The sequence below is a fragment of the Oryza brachyantha genome, chromosome 4 (assembly GCF_000231095.2).
Source record: "Oryza brachyantha chromosome 4, ObraRS2, whole genome shotgun sequence".
NCBI classification, from domain to species: domain Eukaryota; kingdom Viridiplantae; phylum Streptophyta; class Magnoliopsida; order Poales; family Poaceae; genus Oryza; species Oryza brachyantha.
In genome coordinates, this window is record NC_023166.2 from 11830149 (window position 1) to 11846232 (window position 16084).

The 16084-nt window shown below is 44.2% G+C and overlaps 3 protein-coding genes and 1 non-coding gene across 5 annotated transcripts; 1 reads left to right on the forward strand and 3 right to left on the reverse strand.

Annotated features, from left to right (window-relative positions):
* Window positions 1-2541: 2541 nt before the first annotated feature.
* Window positions 2542-2614, forward strand: TRNAR-ACG. Its single transcript has one exon. It is a non-coding gene; the product is annotated as a tRNA-Arg (tRNA).
* Window positions 2615-2987: 373 nt separating this feature from the next.
* LOC102706094 lies at window positions 2988-7026 on the reverse strand. The gene is made up of 5 exons (XM_006652291.3): window positions 6804-7026; window positions 6606-6679; window positions 5388-5517; window positions 4689-5000; window positions 2988-3547 (listed from the first exon to the last, which is right to left on the reverse strand). Exons 1-5 carry the CDS (start codon window positions 6927-6929, stop codon window positions 3275-3277), a joined length of 915 nt encoding a protein of 304 aa, XP_006652354.2. The 5' UTR covers window positions 6930-7026; the 3' UTR covers window positions 2988-3274.
* Window positions 7027-10386: 3360 nt separating this feature from the next.
* LOC102706374 lies at window positions 10387-11368 on the reverse strand. The gene has a single exon (XM_006652292.3). The coding sequence runs from the start codon at window positions 11296-11298 to the stop codon at window positions 10606-10608; it is 693 nt and encodes a 230-aa protein (XP_006652355.1). The 5' UTR covers window positions 11299-11368; the 3' UTR covers window positions 10387-10605.
* Window positions 11369-13173: 1805 nt separating this feature from the next.
* On the reverse strand, window positions 13174-16025 carry LOC102716211 (lipoyl synthase, mitochondrial). Of its 2 annotated transcripts, XM_015836151.2 has the most exons (5): window positions 15444-16025; window positions 14647-14858; window positions 14156-14535; window positions 13876-13917; window positions 13174-13646 (listed from the first exon to the last, which is right to left on the reverse strand). In XM_015836151.2, exons 1-5 carry the CDS (start codon window positions 15884-15886, stop codon window positions 13524-13526), a joined length of 1200 nt encoding a protein of 399 aa, XP_015691637.2. In that variant the 5' UTR covers window positions 15887-16025; the 3' UTR covers window positions 13174-13523. The 2 variants fall into 2 exon arrangements, with proteins under 2 accessions (XP_015691637.2, XP_040379319.1); XM_040523385.1 differs by lacking the exon at window positions 13876-13917 and having other exon boundaries at window positions 13348-13646.
* Window positions 16026-16084: the final 59 nt, after the last annotated feature.

Consider the following 16084-nt stretch of genomic DNA (forward strand, 5'->3'; position numbering starts at 1 on the left):
ATACAAAAATGCATAAAAACCAAAAATGCATGAAAATGCATGAGACTTATGCCGTGAGTGTGTGCTGGTCTCAGGTGGCCTCTAGTGAAGAAATTTTTATTTTATCACTTTGTTTTACAGAGATATGCATTTAATAATTAAAAAGGTTTAAAAAGGGCTAAGTTTTATTAAGCAACATTTTTGTACAGAAGTGAAGAAAATTACTTTTACAAAGTTACAGAGCATGATTTTAGAAAATTAACAGAAGTGGTTTCATAATTTTTAGAGCTATTTTCAATTTGTTACGGATTTAACAAGCTCTAGGAGACATTTAGGGAAAAACAAAAATAAAGAAAAAGTTTGTACAAAAAGTACCAAGTTTTATATTTTTCTAAAATAGCTGACAGTTCCACGGATCTAACAAAACTAGTTTCACAATTTTCGGACTTAAAATGAATTTTCTACAGAATTTTGAAGTTCTGCTCATTCTCAGCTAAAAAAAATAGAAATCAGTTTTCAAAATTTAATTTCAGCCGGGCCCACATGTCAGTGAATGGCGTTTTCTGAAGTGAGGGGCGTTTTGCAGAAAGGCATATGTGTCTAGGCAGTTTTCGGATAGGACCCTAGCTTTAGTCGAATTCTCCGAAGGAGGTCCCTGGTCGGCTCAAACAAGGGGCAGCCATGGGTGAGTTGGATTTTCAGCTCGCCGGCGACGATCGGTGGCCCGAATCAATTCGAGCGCAAAAGAGAAAATGTAGAGGGGGTCCTTGTGCATCCGTGAGTGGTGGTGGTGAGGGAAATGCTGGTCCGTAGCCCATGGAACACGAGCAACAGCGACGACATGTCTAGGTATGGCCATGCATGTGCTTGTAGTGGCTTGGTTAGTGCAAGCAAGGGCTCGGTTAGTGCAAAATAGTTAGTGCCAGAGATGTCTCAAGGTACTAGGGTGCTCACCAAGCGAAGAAACGGATGAAACGATGTCCACGGGAGCGGTGAAGACGTTGGCCGGCGGCGAGGTCGGTGACGCCCACCACGTGTTCGATAGATTGCTTCTTGGGCAAAAGAGGCACGGATGAGCTCGGCGTGATGTTTCGTCTGAGCACAAGGGTAAAATGGGTTCACTGAGGGATGCTAAGAAGGATGACGCGGACGGTTTCTCGTGAGACTCACCTAGGAGAGATTAATGGCGACGTGGGCTCGCCGGCGCCGACATGGGCGCTCGCGTTCCGGCCATCCCAAGGGGTTTCCTTCCCGGAGTTCGCTTGGAACGTGAAGAGGCGAGGTAGGAGAGCCTGCTGGCGCGAGGGCTGGTTTAAAGGTGGAGTTTGGACGCGGTGCCCGTGAGCTCGGTCCATGGCCTAAGCTCTGTCCCTGCGTTCTCGAGCCGTGCGACGATGGAACAGGGCGGCTGGGCGCGTCAGGACGTGTGCAGCGTGCCGTGGAAGAGTAGTGGAGGAGGAGATTTGGTCTAGGCGCGGTGATTTGGTCGGAACGGCCTCGTCTACCTTCAATGGAGTCGTACCCGGGTGGTGATTGGGGAGAATGGCGCGAGGTGGACGATGGATATGGAGACACGGTGTCTAGACCCATCAACAGCGTCGGCTAACATCTTAGCTTCGTGGAGAAGGCCCGACATGGCATGGTGGGAAGCTAGGGGTGCTGTTTTCTCCACTCCAAGGAAGACGCCCGCCAGGTGTTCGACGAAATGCTTACAAAGACTGAGAGAGGGAGAGAAGGTGGCTGGTGCTGTGATGGGATTTCTTGGGCTTCCATTGGCCATGGGGGGCGGTGGAGGCTGTGAGGAGAGAGTGGGAGGCTGCCATGTGGGTCCTAGGGGTGTGGAGCCCACTTGTCATTGAAAGAAATTTGAAATCTGGCTTGGAGGCTAAGTCAAGTAGAGTTGGCTGCAAAGGATTTTTGGAGGATGAGAAGAAATGGTTAGATAGCGATCCAGCGTGTGCCACTCCTCTTGGTGTTAGAAGAAAGTTTGTAGAAGACTTTGGCTGAAACAAAACTTTTAAAAGAGGTTTTTAAATAAATTTTTCGAAGAGAGCAAGTTTGAATCTACTAACAGTTTTTTCAGGTTTTCGGAGAGATTAAAATAAATCAAATAGTTATCAAACCTTAATTAAAAATTATGAAAATTTGTGGGTTGGTTTCTGACATATCAAGGTATTTTTCAGAATTTTTGTAGAATTTTTGGATGCACATAAATACCAAATTAATTATTTTTGTGAAACTAGGTCTATTATTGCATGTGATGATGAGATGATTAAGATCCAAAAACAATTAAAATCACTCCCAACCACATGATGCATTTAAGTTAAATTTAGTTCTCGGGTTTACGGGCTTGGGTATGTTACATTACCTGAGTGCAAACTTGTCATATGATGATTCATATGAATCTCTAGAATAAATATGTTCATGGGAGTTTCCTAATGGAGACCCAAAAACTGTATAAAGATAATTAATTAATTCAGAACTATCCTCTATGCCTAATTTTTTTCAAAAAAAAATGATTGATATCGTCAATTATAGAAAAATTAAATTCAGTGCCGCAAAGACTCCATGGCCCAATGGATAAGGCGCTGGTCTACGGAACCAGAGATTCTGGGTTCGATCCCCAGTGGAGTCGTCCCATTTTCATTTATTTTTTCCCTTTCATCTGCATCCTTTTGCTTGTAGAGATTTTATTCATCTTTCGCATAACTCACAAATAAAATTATTTGTTGCAAGCCCAAACATTATCGGCATATCCATCCTGTCTGTAGATATCTTCATTATCTTTTGCATAACTCATTTTATCTTTTTTCCCTTTCATCTGCATCCTTTTGCTTGTAGAGATTTTTTTTCCATCTTTCGCATAACTCACAAATAAAATTATTTGTTGTAAGCCCAAACATTATCGGCATATCCATCCTGTCTGTAGAGGTTCATTATCTTTGGCATAACTCAAATAAAACTATTTGATGTAAGCCCAAACATTATTTCCTGATTATACCATGGGCTCACAAAAATGAACCAACAAAAATTATTACATAGTCTCAGTCCGAGGAGATTAATAATACATAAGTAACAGAAGATAGATAGGATCAAGACAAGTTTACAGCACATAAGCTGAGTCAGACTCTGCTGACTCTACATGATATTAGGGCTAAGATATCCAGCATAATTAAGGTCTTAGCTCTCAAGTCTCAACCTTGATCAAGTACCAGGTGCCAAGAGGAAGAGCACATGCCACGGCTTCAGCGATGAGGGTAATTAGCCAGTCCAGATTTAAAACAGTCTACGGCGATTAGATGAGTGCAATGCTGCTCTCGCCACCAGGGGGCTTGCGGACACCGCCGAGATAGTCTCGGGGGGCAGCCGCTCCATCAGCAAAGATGTCACTGCCGCTCATCTCCTTCAGCTTTGCTGAGCTGAGAGATTTCTCAGCAGATGCAGGGGGAGCGTCCTCTTTGAAGATATTGTTGCCTGTCAGCTCTTGGAACTTCTGGTTGTGAATTTTCTTTGACGTCTTCACTACAGGCTCCTCGCTGAACGTGATGTTGCTTGGACCTCCAGCGGGCTACGAAGACATTCAGTTCATGCAGATTTAAGAGGGTGAGATATTCGTGCTAACAGGGTGGATACCAAACACATTGTTGCCATATGTCAATGAAATGTCATACAAGCCAAATATCTATCAAATATGAATATCAGATCATGCTGCTATTTGTAGCTGATGCATCTTAGGCCGCGCTCAGCGGTTCCAGTTAGTTAACTTATCCCTCTCGTTTTCCGCGCGCATGCTTCCCAAACTACTAAACGGTGTATTTTTTCAAAAATTTTCTATAGAAAAGTTGTTTTAAAAAATCATATTAATCTATTTTATATTTTTTAATAATTAATAATTAATTAATCATGTACTAATCTATTAGTACGTTTTCCGTGCCAGGGATAAGTTAACTTATCCTCCGCACTTCGAACGCGGCCTTACACCTATACCAATGCAACCTAATTTGAATTTTGAGCATCCATTCCCTGTACACCTATTTGGTTAGGTGTGGATGTCCTGTATCACCCAAGAGGAACAAAAGAAAAGGTCCCTTGTGTAGTAGTACCCTAAAGAAAGTGGTAGGAATTCTTTTTTCACATATCTCATCAGTGAATTAGTCAGTCTAAGAAAGATTGATCGATAATCCACAACAAAAGCCTGAAATTCCATACTGACCAATATGAAACAAAAACAGTTTTAGTGGCTTATTTGAATTGAAGCTATTACATCAGTCATCACACTGCAATATCTCTATGCAAAATTTACGGGACAACTACTTAGTAAGGAGGCAAGCAAATAAGCACCATCAAGCAGCATGTCAAATGGGAACGGTACTGTGCACATTATGAATTATTGCAATGAAAATTCAAAATTATGTTAGTAGCTGTCGATCAAATATAATACCACTAGAACTACAAGACCCTAAAAGAAATTGCAAGAATAACGTGCTTGATTAGGATCATCATTTGTATTCTGAACTATGTATGACCAAACCTAAAAAACTATCTTTTCTTGCCAAACCTAAATTTATCCTATAAACATATGTCAAGACTCAAGACCTGAAGTACTGTTTTTCTATAGTATGCGCTTGGTTGATTTCCTGTCAAAAATGGACAGTACGCAATAGATAGGATAGAAACATAAACAGGATATTCATATTCATGTCACTTACATTGGATACTTTCACTGATGTGTGGACACTTCTTGGCTGTGGAAGTGCAAAATCTAGATTTCCTTGTAGCTCCATATTGCGAGCAGCCAACGGCCTTGCTGGTATCTCAGGAGGAGGACCAAAAATATCGCTCCCAGTGAGCTCCTTGCTCTTGGCTTCAGATCGCTGCTTATTCATTTTACCATCAGCATCACTCTCCAGTGTACCACTAAGCTCTCGCTGCTTAGCCACCTCAGGTAGTGATGATGGCTTCTTTGGTGAAACACTTCCGTCAGCACTGAATGAGATCTGGCTTATTCCAGTTACAGTTTGCTGTTATGAGAAGGTACATCCAAGAATTAGTAATTATATTACTGAAATAATATGAGTTTTGAGATTTTGAACAATCAACCCAAGAGAAAGATATATATATATCTATAGGGACATTGATGTCTGCTAAAATAAAATTACATAAACCAAAACAAAATATGGCATCTCTTCAAATGTGCCTCTTTTTTTTTCTAGTTTCATGTATGGAAGAGCAGTTTTTTTAAAACAAAAGTATGAAGTGTGCCTTTGCTTATTAATCTATCAATTGCACATAATATAAAATACTAATAATACTGAAAGCCGCCAGAATAGTACAAACAAGAGAAATACATGTTTCTCAACAAAATGGAGGAAGACTGGCATGTTTCTGAACAAGAAAAAAAGAAATACCTGATACATCCTCACAGAAGTTTTTTGTGCAGGATTTGAAGTCTCTGAATCACCATTTTCACTCTTCTCAGTGAATATCCCACTTCCAGTCATTTCTTTTAGCTTTGAGCCCGAGCAAAATTTTCTTTCGCTATAATAGGTCAACAAGGTTAAGAGTTCAATGCACAGTATTTTCAAAAAGTATAGTATATGAATAAAGGGTGTTTGACTGATTTTACCACTAGACACAAGCACTGGTAATCAGACTAACTTCATGTCTTCATGGCATATGAAACCAAAGGCAAAACTAAAACAAGCAGTAGATAACATTAACTGCACTACAATAAAAAAAGTGCAAAAATTCAACAGGAGCTTTACATGCAAAACATAATTTCAAGACAAAGCTTTTGGCCCACAGGAAGATAACTTTCAAGCAGAAGCAAGAACACTCAAAGGTCGATAAACTAGAACATGTAGGTGCATAAAAAAGAACATCTACCATAATTTAGCCACCATGGGAAGTAGACCTCCAAGAAATTGTAAAAAATGTTTAATGTTTTCCAAAAACATACACATATAAACAGCCAACAAGGGCTTATGTAGTCATGGTACTCTACAAAATTCTGACAGGTGAATTTCTCTGCAATTAACAGAAGTAATAACATCGAGTATGTAACAGCACGGTCACAACTGCAGGTCAGAACAAACAGTCAGGCTCCACATGACTCCACTTATTAAGCTACAATTTTTGGTCTATTTGTGGCACCCACGGCAGAAATATCCAAATTTTGAACCGCTCATTTGCCGTTTGCCTGACCACAAATCACTTTCAAGCATCATTGCTTGTACTGCTAAACCTTGGATTCTAGCAACATAAATTTGGACATTAGTAAACATCTCATGTTTGCACTGTACCACGTACACACGGACACGGTCCATCGTCACATGAACAAACCAACCACCACCTGCAAGCGACTACTCCAATAAACCACCCTGAAAAGGAGTCGAAAGCGTTTTTTTTTTTTCTTTCAGCTGCTACTTCTTCCTAAACCCTTAGCAACAAACCCAACCTGCCTTGTAAGTTCGAAATGCTGATGCATTCAAACAGAGAGCATACATTCGCAGATCAAAAATGCCAGATCAGGCTAATCATATCAGGACCACAGTACAACGAAATCACAGATCGATCAGATCAGGGACGACACAATGAATGTGGCAGGCGGGGACCCCAGATCTCACCTCTTGCTCAGATCCTCCGCCTCCTCCTCGCTCACCGGCGCGCCGAACATCGCCGGCGTGATCCCCCCGGCCGGCTGACCAGTGACCAAACAACATCACCCAGCCCAGGTCAGCCGAATCGCACATACTAGGAAGCGGTAAAAGTAAATCCGAACACGGCGAGGCGAGCCCCCCCTCCCTCGCGCCTGCTTATTTTACCTTGAGGCTGGGACGGGAGGAGTTGGCCGGCGAGGCCGCCGAGGCGGCGTCGGGCCCCGTCGCCGACCACGTGAGCAGGTCGGCCGTCGAGGTGTGCGGCTTCCTCACCGGCACCGCCCTCTCCATTGCTTGCACCCCCCGCTGCCGTTGCCGCCACCACCGCCGCGCGCGTCGTCTCCTCCTCTTCGCGGAGCTGAACAAAAAAAAAATGCGAGCGCCACTGCTGTTCGGAGGCAGCAGCGCCACCACTACTACTATAGCAGCAGCCGCACCCCCCGTCCGCGTCACCGAAACAGTGACCTACGTCTCACCGACATGTGGGCCCGGAATACCGTGGATCCACTTGTCGGTGGGCACGACCGGGGGGGGGTTTGCTTCGACGGGGGAGCCGAGCGGCGGGAGCACGAGATCCGGGGGAGGTCCGTGCTGATTGCTGAACGGTGTGTCCCTCCCTGCGCCCGCGTGCGTGCAGCCGCGTGAGGCTTCGGTTGTTTGGACGGGTGGGGCTTCGGGGCGCAGAGGATCCCGCGTGCGGCCGAGGTGCCGGTGGGCACGTGGCTCGGAGTTCCAGAGCATGCGAACCGGTTAATATTCCTTAAAAAAAGAGAAGAAGAGAAAAATCGACGGCCGCGCGCTCTCCTCTCTCTGAATGTGGGCCCCACTTTTAGTGAAGTAAAAGAAACGGGATCGTGTCGTGTCTGCTGCTACGCGTGCACGTGGTACGCACGTCCGGGATCCTGAAAATACATGACGAAGGATAAAAAAAAAAGCTCTAGCAACATTTATATTAGGAGAAAAAAATTTTATATTTAAATATTTTCTCTTCGTTATAAAAAACACGAAGGATATCATATATGAATGATTTGTTGGAGTAAAAAAGATACGAAAGATAAAATTATTTTAGATAATCATCTAAATAAAGATATAGACAACCAAATTTAGATGAGTTGTGGGAATGTTCTTAATCCACTCGTATATTATTTAAATAGTTATTTAAAAATATAAAAAATTTAAAAAGATAGTTTAATATAAGTGATATCACTCTATAAACTTGTAGGTTTAAATTTAACTTCTATAAGTTGTAGCAAAAAGAACAAAATAAACTGAAACTAAGTATACGAATATTCATAATTACTTTTGTTATTTTTGTTACATCATGTAGAAGTTGGATTTGAATTTGAATTTATATGAAATGCTATAACTTATATTAAACTATATTATCATCTTTTTTTTTATTTTTTGAGATTATTTAGATGACATATAAGCGACAGATAAACGTCTATATGCGACGGATGAACGTATATATGTGTACGTAGAAACTACTTCCACGCACCCCGCATCAGGTACGCGCTGCAACATCGGTTTCCTGTCCTCGACGGAGGTATAAATTCGAAGGATGTACAGCGGTATACGTGCAAAAATAAATAAATAAATCTGGAGCGATCGAGCGAAGGCATACGTGCGAACATGTTCGCAAGTCGGCGGGCGTTGGTCATCTCACCATTGTGTTGGTCATTCAAAGGTGAGGTCATGCAGCCCGTATTGGGCCGTACCTGCTCGAGATGACAAACTGCTTAATAAGTCGGTCGAGTGTTCGCAAGTCGGCGGGCGTTGGTCATCTCACCATCATGTTGGTCATTCACAGGTGAGATAACACAGCCCGTATTGGGCCGTATCTGTGATGACAAACCGCTTGATAAGTCGGTCGAGTTATCGAAAAATCAACTGGATTATGTCATTCTAAAAGTTTTATCCAAGTTATGTTGTGTTTCAAATAGTTCATGACAAAAGCGAACGAAACGGTCCCAAAGCGATATTTAGTTAACAAACGGTTTTGTGAAGGACTGAAGGAGTGTATCCATCGGGTGGTCCCAGTGGGCTCGGAAGGACAAAAAAAAATCAATCCAAGCCATATATATATATATATATATATATATATATATATACATGTATATATATATATGTATATATATATACATGTATATATGTATATATATACACATGTATATATACATATACATGTACATATGTATGTATATATATATATATGTAAAAATAGAAAAAAAAATTAATAAAGAGGAAAAGGAAAAGAAATGATATGATTTTTAAATACAAGGAAGAGCAGCTGATGGAGCAGATGATTGAAGAGCTTCAGGAAGAAATTTTGGGTCTTTCGCAAGTTGGACGAAGAGTGCGCTCAAGAGGGGTAGCTGATATAGGATATATGTTTCAGTTTTCTAGTGGAATGGGTGTGGGTTGATGGTGGTTTTTAGGACTCTTTTTGTGAAAGTGTTTAACTCAGCTGTGAGGATGCGTTTGCTTGTCAAATTTTGCACTGTAGCTAGCAATTCCAGCATGAACTCATGTTTTACATGCCAATCCAATAAGTTAAAAAAATCAAAGAAATTAAAGACCCACATATCGGTGCTTATCTCATATCCCTTACGCTCAACCTCATAGGTGATGCAGATAATGATGAGGTAGGCCTTAGCCTCCCCCCTCCTCCCCTCATCCATGTGATCAGCCTTCGCATGTGACCCTGTCAACAGTGAGGTGAGTCTCAACCAAAGCACCCTCTTTTTTTGTGCTCGACCTCAACAAAGCTATCGTAATCATGAGGCGAAGAGAACGAGATCGAATAAGATAACAACAACATTGAGCGGACGAGAATAGGCCAATGTGCGAGCTCAGCGGTGACAATTTATAGATCGTCCCTTTGCCTTGCTCTCCACTGGTTTGTCATAGTCGTGAGGGACGTACTATTGTCGCTCCATTCCTTCTCTTTTTCGATGCTTAGTTCGACAATCATGTCATATCCATTCCCTTAGGGTCATCAGTGTCTCTTCACATGAAAGCCAACGACGTCAAATATTGAGTTGACGAGCCTGACCTCATCGGCGACAACACCCTCCGTCCTCCGAGACATGTGACCACGTCAGGCTGATAAGGATGGGTGGAGGTACGAGCTTGTTGGAGGCAACATAGAAGAATCAGGGAAGCGAGTGTTAGGAAGGGAGAGGAAGTGGTTGGTGCAAGAGAGTTGGTCGGCATGAAGGAAGAAAATGAGAAGCCAGAAATAGCGCATGGAAAGAAAGGGATATGAATAGTCAACATTAACAACTGAGCCATGCTATTTTTTTATTTACTATTTACGTTTAACTGACTGAATTGTCACGTGTATATCACATAAGATCATTTTCTCGTGTTTGAAGTTTTGAGTGTGAAATGTATGGTATTTGATTGATAGCATAAACCGTACTAACATTACATTTGGCGTGGAAGGAGGCTAGTTCGGACCTGGTCCATCCGTCCATTTCGTAAACGCAGAATCGGTGTGGATGTCAACGGAGCCCATGGTCGACCACCGTACGGACCAGACAACACGCGGCCGTCGATCGAGCCGAGGCCGGCCGGCCAGCCGCCACGCACGTACGGCGCAGCCGCGAACGTACGTACGAGCGCGAGTGGACGCAGCAGCTGACGGGCTAATTAACAATAGTCCACGCCGTTGGTACTCGGGAACCGGTCATGATCTTCTCCAGCCAACGGCACGAGTTCACGACAACGGATCATGTATAGTAGTCGTATGATATCAGTTTTGAACCAATACGATATTATAAATAATTTGATTTATGATGCCAAAATTCCATGGCAAAATTTGCCTCTTCGTCAAGAGTTTTTTGTTTATCATCATCATCATCATCATCAGCGAAGTGATGGTTTAATTTAGAGATGTAGATAAGCAAGATGATATATTAGCGAATTACGTGAAGTACAGTGAGTTAGGTTAGCGTCACACGAACTACGATATCGATGAAGCTACTGATCGTTCTTCGTGGGTGAACGTCGCTGCCAGGAACATGTCCTCCTCGGTCCCGATCCACCCGCACTGGCCGCACCGCTCGCCGTCGCTGCAGCAGTGCTGGTTGACGCCGCCGCCGGGCGATCCCGTCTTCACGGCTCCGTAGTTGTCGGCGGCGACGTGGTTCACGCTGAGCTCGACCAGCAGCTTGGGCGCCTTGCACCCGCTCAGCTCGCGGCACGCCGGCGAGAGCCTCAGCCAGGTCCCCGAAGACGCCGGCGCCGGCGTCGTGGAGGCCGCGGGCGACACGGTGAGCTCGCCCCGCGCCAGAACACGCGAGGACGGCCTCCCGGTCCTCCCAACCCCGAGGCCAAGGAACGCCAGCGGACGCCTGCGCGGCCTCCACCGGAGCTGGAACACGACCCCGCCCCCCACCGACTCCCGCGCGCCACCGCCACCGCCGCCGCGGCGCTCGAAGCGGGCGAGCTCCCCCCAGAACGCGTCGCCCGAGCCGCCGTCGCACGGGACTTCACGCGTGTCCACGCGGATCCGCCGCCTCCCGTCCCCCACCGGAACGTAATACCTCACGAAGAGGCCGCCTCCTCTCCCATCCGGCGCCGCCTCGACGCCGGCCACCCTCACCACCTTCACCTCGAACTCCACGCCTGTCCCCTGCGCCCACACGCTCGCCATGCAAACAACACCCGAAGAAAAAAAAAACCCTTTAGCTCTTCTCTTACACCAGCTTCGATCGGTTTCTTCCTCCTCTCTTCCAAGAACGCCGCAGCAGATCGCGTGTATATATAACCAGAGGAGGAGGGCGAGCCGGCCACACCGTCACAGTGGCGCGAGCCGCGGTTGGAAATGGCTCTCGCTTTCGCGAGGGGATTGAGACACGGCCGCGGGGTTTCCGCGAGACGTACAGCTGATCTCCTCCCTTCGCTCTTGCGAATTAAACCCTTGGGCGCTGCAAGGGGTTGATGATGATCTGTGGCCGTAGAGCCGGCGGAAGAGTGGCCGCAGATAACGATCGGTGCGCGCGCATGTTGCATGAGGCTGACACGGCTGAATCGTGGGTTCGAACGCAGCAGCTACGTACCACTCCTCGACTGGAGTACTGCGTGTGAGGCTTTTGCCGACTTGCGCCCTTATCTTCTTTGCTTCTGATTATAAAATTTTGATTATTTTTATAAGTCAAAATTTAAATTTTCAACATCATATTTGAAATTGATTTTAGGATTTATCGTAGTTTATTTTTTAGGCTTAGTTTTTATAGATAACTAAAAATACATATATAAAGATTTTATTTACACATTATTTTTCGTTTATAAATATATTGTTTAACTTTCTTTTCTATGAAAAAACACAGGACGGCCCCTTGAGCAGCTCATGCTGGGGGTTAACGAGCTGCGTTATGTCGTGATAACTACCGGCACTCGCTCGCTCGCTCATTAGCCGGGGTTTTATTTTATATGATATCATATCGCCGTGGTCGATCGCCTTTTTAGCAATTAGTAGTAGCAATTAGCACGGCTACAAGGGGATCTAGAACGCGAGTAAATTAAGCGGAGGCCAGCCTCCGTCCGAATCGGATTCGGATAAGTACTTGAGTAGATTGCGGGACAGATCAGACAGCCGATTAGATTACGCATGTGCATGTCATGTGCCGCTTTCGCGACAAGAGAGTGCATTAATTAGTTTAAGAGGTAGTACATCTGTTTCATAACGTTACGAAAGATGTTCGATTTTTCTTTTTTTATAACATTTAATCATTCGTATTATTCAAAATTTAGTATAAATATAAAAAATGACAAGTCGTATTTAAAATTCTTTTGATAATAAAATAAGTCATAGGCAAAATAAATAATATTTTCATAATTTTTTAAATAAAATAAATGGTGAAACATTACAGTAAAAAAGTCAAACATCTTATATTATAAAATATAAAACGGAAAGAGTATTAGTTTGGTCCGGAGATTAGCCAGTGATGTGATTCAGTCGTAAGTTCATTCCTAGCTCGACCCTTCACCTCATTTGAAGAGAAATTTTGAGTCCGTTGATCGATCGCTGGTCGCTGCTGCTGCTGCTGCTGCGATTCCTTTTGGCTGACAGCACACAGCAGGAGCCAAACCCACTGGAACTGGTGCAGTTTGGCTCAACAAAGTCGTCTATGATGCGGCTACAGGAGCAAGTGATTCGGGGCTGGCTAGTGCCGGTTTGACTCGAGAACGATTTGCAGCAGTATGGCCGGCTGAAGAAGAAAAATTAATGGTGGGACATGCATGCAACCCTCCTAACCTTCAATAATTCAGCTGAGGTCCATGGGTATGTGGCATTATTGCACGGCTTCCTTTATGGGACAAGACACCGTTGGAGGCTTCAATAATTTTCGTTAGTGGTGCGGTGCTCTTTACCACCCCTAACATTCCTCCAATGGGCCTTTGTTTGACCTGAAGAAAGAGTGTTCGGAGCACTGGGCGGGCCCCATCTCTTTGGAATGGTCAGCATCAGATTGGATCTCCATTGGAACAGCAGGCAAAGAATCTATCATGGTCACAAACAAATGCCATCACATGCATGTACATCTACTGTATATGGGTGATAATTGCTTTATATATTTTCTGACTTATGTAGGTAGTTTGACTTGACCTCCCTACTACTGTTGAATCTTACAGCAATGAATGAATGATTGGGGGTTAGTGACCACAAGGACTCCTGATTTGTACTACATTATAAAGCAAGAGAACATCAACTTGCAACATGTAGTATTGAGAGGTACAAATGGTACAAGGAACGGTGAGAAGTTAAAAGGGATAAAATTGCAATCATGTGAAAAATTGAACATGTTTTCCAATAACAACTTAGAAATCACTGTGGAATTTATTTGCAGTGTAACAATGTGAAGGAATGAGGGTCAACTACGAACTTGATTCCGCAGTGGCAGTTTTTGCTCTGTCAGCTTCAATCATGGCCTTTATGTAGAACTCGCCAGCTTTGTAGGAGGATCGAACCATTGGGCCCGAAGCCACATAACGGAAGCCCTGTTATTCAGGACCAATGCATTTCATCAGCAACACAAGCTAATTACCGTGATACGAAGTACAGTAGTACTGTTTAAATGCCTTAACTGAAGAAGATTTCGACAGCCAACATGGGAGTATTAAGAAATGTATACGAGCTTAAAGTTGACATTTACAAATCACTGGCATTAAGATTTTTATATGAATAACTGAACACAAATGCAGATTGCATGACAAAGGAAGCACCTACATCTCCCCCTTCGTTCACAAATACCAAGTTGTGTCCACCAAACTGATAGAATGGACAAACAGCTAGTTAGATTGGTTTTCTTGTTCTCATGTTCCTCATTGAAAACAAATAAAGACTAGCAAGTAGTCTACATCAGGATGTCGAGGAAAGCTTTCTATTGTGATAAATCTGAGTTTAAAGTTAATTAAGCTTTGCCATGTAAAATATATATCCTAGGAATTGTGGCCAGTACTATATTTTACTTTGATGATGTGAAAAACTTAGAGGCAGATGGGCATACCATGTCAACACCAAGTGCTCGATAACTCTCAAAGGCTTCAGGAGTAACATACTCAGAAACAGGCATATGACGTTTGGATGGTCTCATGTACTGACCAAATGTCATTACATCAACACCAGCAGCTCTAACCTTTTCCATTGTGCTTATAACCTGATCTGGTGTTTCTCCACATCCAAGCATGATCGATGTCTTTGTGAGGGTACCAGCTGGGGCATACTCTTTTGCCATTTTCAGGACATCTATTGATTGCTTAAAGTTTGCACGATGATCTCTCACATTTCTTTGCAGCTCTTCAACTGTTTCAATATTGTGTGCAAAAACATGCAACCCAGAAGTAGCAACCTTCTCTACACATGCTGGGTCTCCACGGAAATCAGGGACTGCAAAATAGCTTGCATAAGGGTACAATATATGGAAGCACAAAATTAGCAGAGGGAAGATAATACACTGACTGAACAACAAAGAAATATGACCAGAAATATGTCACTTACCAAGTGCTTCAATAAGCATTTCTGGCTTCAACACCTTTAACTTTTGAACTGTTTCAGCAAAGTGACCACTACCCTGGTCAGGTAAATCATCACGGTCAACACTTGTGATGACAATATACTCCAGGCCCCATGAGGCAATAGCTTGAGCAACATTAGAAGGTTCATCAGGATCTGGTGGTGGAGGAGTTCGTGAGGTCTTGACATTACAAAACCTGCAAATTAATGACTTACCAACTCATTAAACAAATATTTTTGAAGCTAACTCATTAAACAGTTCAGACAGTAGAATTGCACTACATTATCGAAAAGGTTAGTGCCAATTAACAAGATGGTAGAGTGCAATATCAACAAATCTTAAGCTAGAAACTGGAGTTCATGGACAAACCACAACATTAATAACAAGAAACGATTTTTCTCCATACAAACTCGCATGAAGAACTGGAGATCCCTGATGATTGCTCCACAATAAGTATCAACTCTTGCCAATTTCAACAATTATCGCTAAGATTCCTATTGCACAAATGATAGCATCACAGCAAAGCCAAAGCATCCACATAATCTAGCACAGGCAACTAAAACACATCATTTGTGCTCGCATGGCTCAAGTTGTACCTTCGAAAACATAAATCCATGAAATTTCATCAAAATGGATAGCATATGGAACGATTCATTCTTAATCTCTAAAGAGTAAGTTTCTAAATTACAGAGACATGGCAGTAATGTTTCCAGGAACAGGCCACAAATGATCTGAGCAGCAGCCACCAACACCTACGAAAGCAGCGATAGAAGAGGATTACCTGCAGCCGCGCGTGCAAGTATCCCCGAGGATCATGATGGTGGCGGTCGCGGTGCCGGTCTCGCCGCCGGACCAGCACTCGCCGAGGTTGGGGCAGCGCGCCTCCTCGCAGACGGTGTGCAGCTTCAGCTCCCGCAGCTTGGCCTTGATCCCGGCGTACTTTGCGCCGCCGGGTATCGTCTCCTTCATCCACTTGGGCTTGGGCAGCGGCTTCTTCCGCGTCCCCACCTCCACCGAGTACGTGAAGTCCCCCAGCGACGGCGCGTCAGCCTGCAGCCGCTGCCGCAGCTCCGCGAGCCGACCGGCCGAGGGCGGGGCGGCCGCCGGCGAGGGCGTGGACGGTTCGAGGGTTTGGAGGAGCGACGGGGTGGAGGAGATGGAGCGGGAGGGGGCGTAGGTCAGAGCACGGGCCAGGGAGGCGGCGAGGTGGCGGCGGCCGTGCATGGCTGCGGCCCGGAGCGCACGACCGCCGGCGGCAGCGGCGGTAGTTGGTGGAGGGTGGAGACCGGAGCGACGATGAGATGGAATTTGCTTGGTTTGGTGCGGACGACGATGCTATGGTCTTCCTCGCTTTCTTTTTTTTCTTAAAAAAATACATTTTGTTTTGTTTAATACCATTGGGCACTTCAGTGAATATGTGGA

Bases quoted from the DNA above. Each gene is read 5' to 3' on its own strand.
- LOC102706094 (XM_006652291.3), bottom strand. From the start codon at position 6,929: ATGGAGAGGGCGGTGCCGGTGAGGAAGCCGCACACCTCGACGGCCGAC. The intron at 6,680-6,803 runs GTAAAATAAGCA...GTCACTGGTCAG, and splicing joins CCTCCCGTCCCAGCCTCAAG to CCGGCCGGGGGGATCACGCC. The intron at 5,001-5,387 runs GTATTTCTTTTT...TTCTCATAACAG, and splicing joins CTTCTGTGAGGATGTATCAG to CAAACTGTAACTGGAATAAG.
- LOC102706374 (XM_006652292.3), bottom strand. From the start codon at position 11,298: ATGGCGAGCGTGTGGGCGCAGGGGACAGGCGTGGAGTTCGAGGTGAAG.
- LOC102716211 (XM_015836151.2), bottom strand. From the start codon at position 15,886: ATGCACGGCCGCCGCCACCTCGCCGCCTCCCTGGCCCGTGCTCTGACC. The intron at 14,536-14,646 runs GTAAGTGACATA...GCTATTTTGCAG, and splicing joins AATGCTTATTGAAGCACTTG to TCCCTGATTTCCGTGGAGAC. The intron at 13,647-13,875 runs GTAGGTGCTTCC...CCTGAATAACAG, and splicing joins TTGTGAACGAAGGGGGAGAT to GGCTTCCGTTATGTGGCTTC.